Below are 4,255 nucleotides of genomic sequence, written 5' to 3'. Positions count from 1 at the left end.
GTTTCTCTCATTGCCACCACCAAATAATAATAAAGAAAATGATTAGAGTAATGACGACGAGTAGAAATTTTAGGGTTTATAAAATGTTTTGTTTGGACGAATACTTTATGTTGTATGAATTAATATTTCATAAATGTTATTGTTTTTGGTTGTGTATGGTTGATATTTCTATAAAATTCTACCAGATTTTATAATGATATAATGTTTTTTATAATTTTAATATTAACTAAATAAAATAAATAAAAATGAAAATAGTTTTTATGGCGACAAGTAAGTATTAGCGGCGACAAATGTTTTAGCAGCTACGTCTTCGTATTATCGGTGACTAACAGACCATTAACGACGAAACATTATCTACGACATTTTTGCAGTAACATGTTGCCACTAATACGTTTACCGGCGACGACTAGGGCCGGTCCAAACGGTGGGCAACACGGGCGACCACCTAGGGCCCACGTCTCTAGGCGCCCAAAATTTATGGGTTATGTAGTGTATATTATTGAAAAAAACATATTGTCTAAATAATTTTTAAGGCGTAAAGTTGATTCAAACTCAAATTTGCTCAAAAGATAAACAATTTGGTTTGTTTGTTATTGCTAATTGAACACGTTTATACCGAAGAATAAATGATATTTTTTTTAAATCTTTATATATTTGTCTTTGAGGACCCCTTTTTTAATTTTTGTCACGAGTCTCACATACGTTTGGACCGGCCCTGACGACGCCCCCTATCTTTTACGGCGACAAACATCGCTGCTAATGCCCGACATTCGAGTTTCGAGTGTCTTGTAGCGAGTCCATGGTAGGTTGCTGCCTTGCTGGAGCCATCTGCTGAGGAACCAAACAAATGTGGATTAAATTCACAGGATAGTGCTTCTGATCTTGACGGCTTTGAGCGATAAGGCCAAGAAGCAATGGACGGTGGGTTTTGGATGGACACCTGACAACTCCAACGACATGGTCCTCCCAAGAAAAAAAGTTAAAATTCTTAATGAATTAACTAAAAAGTAATTATATATAATTATATCCGAACTAAGTTTTTTAGTAAATAAATATCAAAGTACAACGTTTTTGGTGTAATTCCTTTTGGTCAACTACTATGCTCTCGTAGAAAACTCATGGAATTCAACCATAGTTCGATGATATCTTGGCCTAGATTCACAAGATTTGAAGATCTTGTATAATTTTTAAGGTTGCTACTTGCTATAACATAAATATCGATCCAATTAGTGGGGACATTTTTTTTGTTGAAAAACAAAAGAAAAAAAAAAAAACTGACGATTTTGTCATTCTATCCGTACTCTTTTACACATGCATGGCATATATATAGTAGATTAGGTTAAGTTGTAGACAATTTAAAGAGTTATTTTACAGCACATAACTAAGAACATAATGACAAAGACTATATAAATTTGTTAAAGTTCCTTGCTTTTTAAACAATGCAATTTCGAATATGACGAAAAGCTGGAATAAGGTACGTACTATAGACCTGAAGAACCAAATACATGATGATCCTAACTGGTGCACTTTAGGAGTCCCCGGAATTTAAATCATAAGGGGCTGCAATCAGTTGCAAGTTCGTCTTTCTCCCAACTGAAGCACCAAATTTCTCCTTCATATCTAAATCTCTAAAATTCATCTCATTAGGGAGTTTCCAATTGAAGTGATAGAGTAAGCTTGCAAGAAGAAGCTCAATATTAGCGACACCAAATAAAATTCCTGGACAGATTCTCCTTCCTGCTCCGAATGGTAGATACTCCATCTTGCTTCCCTTGAAATCATAACAATTGTCTTCGAATCTTTCAGGTAAAAAACACTCAGCATCATGCCAATACTCAGGATCCCTTGCAAGAGCCCACGCATTAACAATCACTTTCGTCTTCATCGGTATCACATATCCATCAATCTCGCAACTTTCCCGACATTCTCTAGGAAGCAACAGGGGAAGCGATGGATGCAATCTCATCGTCTCTTTGATCACTAGTTTTAGATACTTCAATTCTTGAATATCTGCTTCACGTAATTCTTTCTTTCCATTTAGCACTGATCGAACTTCAGTTTGTGCCTTTTTCATCACTCTTGGGTTTCTTACAAGTTCTGACATGACCCACTCCATAGTTGTAGAAGACGTCTCTGTTCCAGCTGAGAAAACATCCTGCATACAAACCAGCCAAACTTTAGTTAATCAGGACACGTTTTAGAATTTAGAGTGAAGATATGAAGTCATTACACATGAAAACTCAAATTATTGAGTCTGTTATCTAAATGCGTGTCGTGTATACTAACCACTACCAACGCTTTGATATGGTCGGTTGTGAATGGAAACTCAAGCTCCCCACTGTTTTTAAGTCTGAATAGAATATCAAGAAAATCTTCATCTTCCGTACCAGTTTCACACCCATCTGTATCTTCTGGTTTCTTCTTGTGGTCATCGAGGATTCTGTTTAGGGTCATATCTAGGTTTCGATGAAGGGTTTTTAACTTGGACCCCATACTGGTAAAAACATGAAGAAACTTATACGAAGGAAACAAATCGACTATATCAAAAGCTCCAGCTAGAACCGCAAGTTCTTGTACACACTCAATCAATAGATCCTGGTCCTTGTAGATCCTACCGAATGCAGCTCTTGATGTTACAGTATTCATGAACGTGAAAAAATGTTTGGAAAGATCTACAGGAGATCCTGCAGATGAATGAATATGGTTCATCAGAGCACCGACCTCTTCCTCCCGAATTGACGAAAATGACTGGACTTTCTTGGTTGTGAGAAGTTCCAAGGCGCAAATCTTACGCATCTGCCTCCAGTGATTGCCATAGGGTGAAAATGCGATGTCTGAGGAGTTGTAAAACACGGTTTTGGAGACTTGGAGTTCAGGTCTGCTGGCAAAGGAGAGATCGTGCTTTACGAGTATCTCTTTAGCTATTTGAGGAGACGAAACAACCAAATAAGATATCTCTCCGAGTTGAAGATGCATCAAGGGACCATGTTTTCTTGCAAGATTTCTAAGAACTTGATGTGGTAGTTCTGAACTAATCATTGATAACATGTTCCCGATGAAAGGCAGCTTCCATGGACCTGATGGCAATTTGCTACCCACCTTCCCTGAGCTAGATCTCTTGATTAACTTAACTAGAATGAACAAAAAAAAGAAAGTCACTAGAAGGCTCATCCAGAAAGACATGTTTTGCAATGGTAATGCTTTGAGAAGAGCAACCAGTAATGATAGATATATGATAAACCATTTTTTGACATTTTGCGATATCTTGCTGTTCTTGTCAGTGACATCAAGGTATTATTTTATCATGTAAAATAAGAAAATGTGAAATCTATATTTAATATATACGCATTATTGATCATGGAGTTTGGAAATGCAAGGATCTCGTGGTTCGATGGTCCAATATATAATACGTAAATGAGTTTGGAACCTTACCACTTTCCTGACAGCCTTATCGGAACTTGAGTCGACATGGGGATACATAGTTTCTTAATTAAGACGCCAAAAACATCATTTCCGATCCTTCTAGAGTTTCATGGCTTGCTCAAGTGGTAAATTTTAGAAGAAGAAAACGGAGGGATACGTGAAAGTGATATTGTTGCTAAAAGAAAACATGAAAGTAATATTAAAATGGTCCTTATGTTACAATGGAAAGTAAGCACTTTGAAGCCACAGGGCTCATTGATGAAGGATGTAACTCATCTTTCATCACTTTAGTCCCAAAGATCCAAGACCCAATCACTTTAAACGACTTCCGCCCTATCAGCCTAATCGGATGTCTATACAAAACAATTTCAAAGGTTCTAGCTGAGAGGTTAAAAGAGTAATCCATCATGTGGTCAGTAAAGAACAAACAGCCTTCATAAAAGACAGGAACATCCTAGATGGGCCTTTAATCCTCAACGAAGTAATTAGCTGGTTAAAGAAGTGCAGAAAGAAAGCGTTCATATTCAAAGTTGACTTTGAAAAAGCTTTTGATTGTATCAGCTGGGATTTCTTGGATTCAATCATGCAACAAATGAATTTTGGGGACAAATGGAGAGCCTGGATTTGCGGATGCTTAGCTTCAGCAAAGATCTCGGTGCTTATTAATGGTGCAGCAAAAAAGGAATTCAGAATGGAGCGGGGGTGAGACAGGGGGACCCACTATCCCCTTTTTTATTTATCATAGCCGCTGAAGGACTTCATGTAGCACTAGAATCGGCAAAGGAAAAAGGTATTTACAGTGGCGTTCAGCTCCCTCATTGTGGTCCAACAA

The 4,255-nt window shown here is 37.5% G+C and overlaps 1 protein-coding gene across 1 annotated transcript; it reads right to left on the bottom strand.

Moving 5' to 3' along the window:
* Positions 1-1,382: 1,382 nt before the first annotated feature.
* LOC145005053 (premnaspirodiene oxygenase-like) lies at positions 1,383-3,262 on the bottom strand. The gene is made up of 2 exons (XM_078964099.1): positions 2,287-3,262; positions 1,383-2,155 (listed from the first exon to the last, which is right to left on the bottom strand). The coding sequence occupies exons 1-2, from the start codon at positions 3,181-3,183 to the stop codon at positions 1,529-1,531; spliced, it is 1,524 nt and encodes a 507-aa protein (XP_078820225.1). The 5' UTR covers positions 3,184-3,262; the 3' UTR covers positions 1,383-1,528.
* Between the last annotated feature and the right edge of the window lie 993 nt (positions 3,263-4,255).

Source organism: Lactuca saligna, chromosome 7 (assembly GCF_052625555.1).
Source record: "Lactuca saligna cultivar CGN05327 chromosome 7, ASM5262555v1, whole genome shotgun sequence".
In the NCBI taxonomy this organism is placed as follows: domain Eukaryota; kingdom Viridiplantae; phylum Streptophyta; class Magnoliopsida; order Asterales; family Asteraceae; genus Lactuca; species Lactuca saligna.
The sequence above is the reverse complement of the archived record's forward strand: the minus strand, read 5'-3'. Positions and strand labels throughout refer to the sequence as shown.

Coding starts and splice junctions, on each gene's coding strand:
- LOC145005053 (XM_078964099.1), bottom strand. CDS start 3,183: ATGTCTTTCTGGATGAGCCTTCTAGTGACTTTCTTTTTTTTGTTCATT. Junction 2,156..2,286: donor ATATCAAAGCGTTGGTAGTG/GTTAGTATACAC, acceptor GTTTGTATGCAG/GATGTTTTCTCAGCTGGAAC.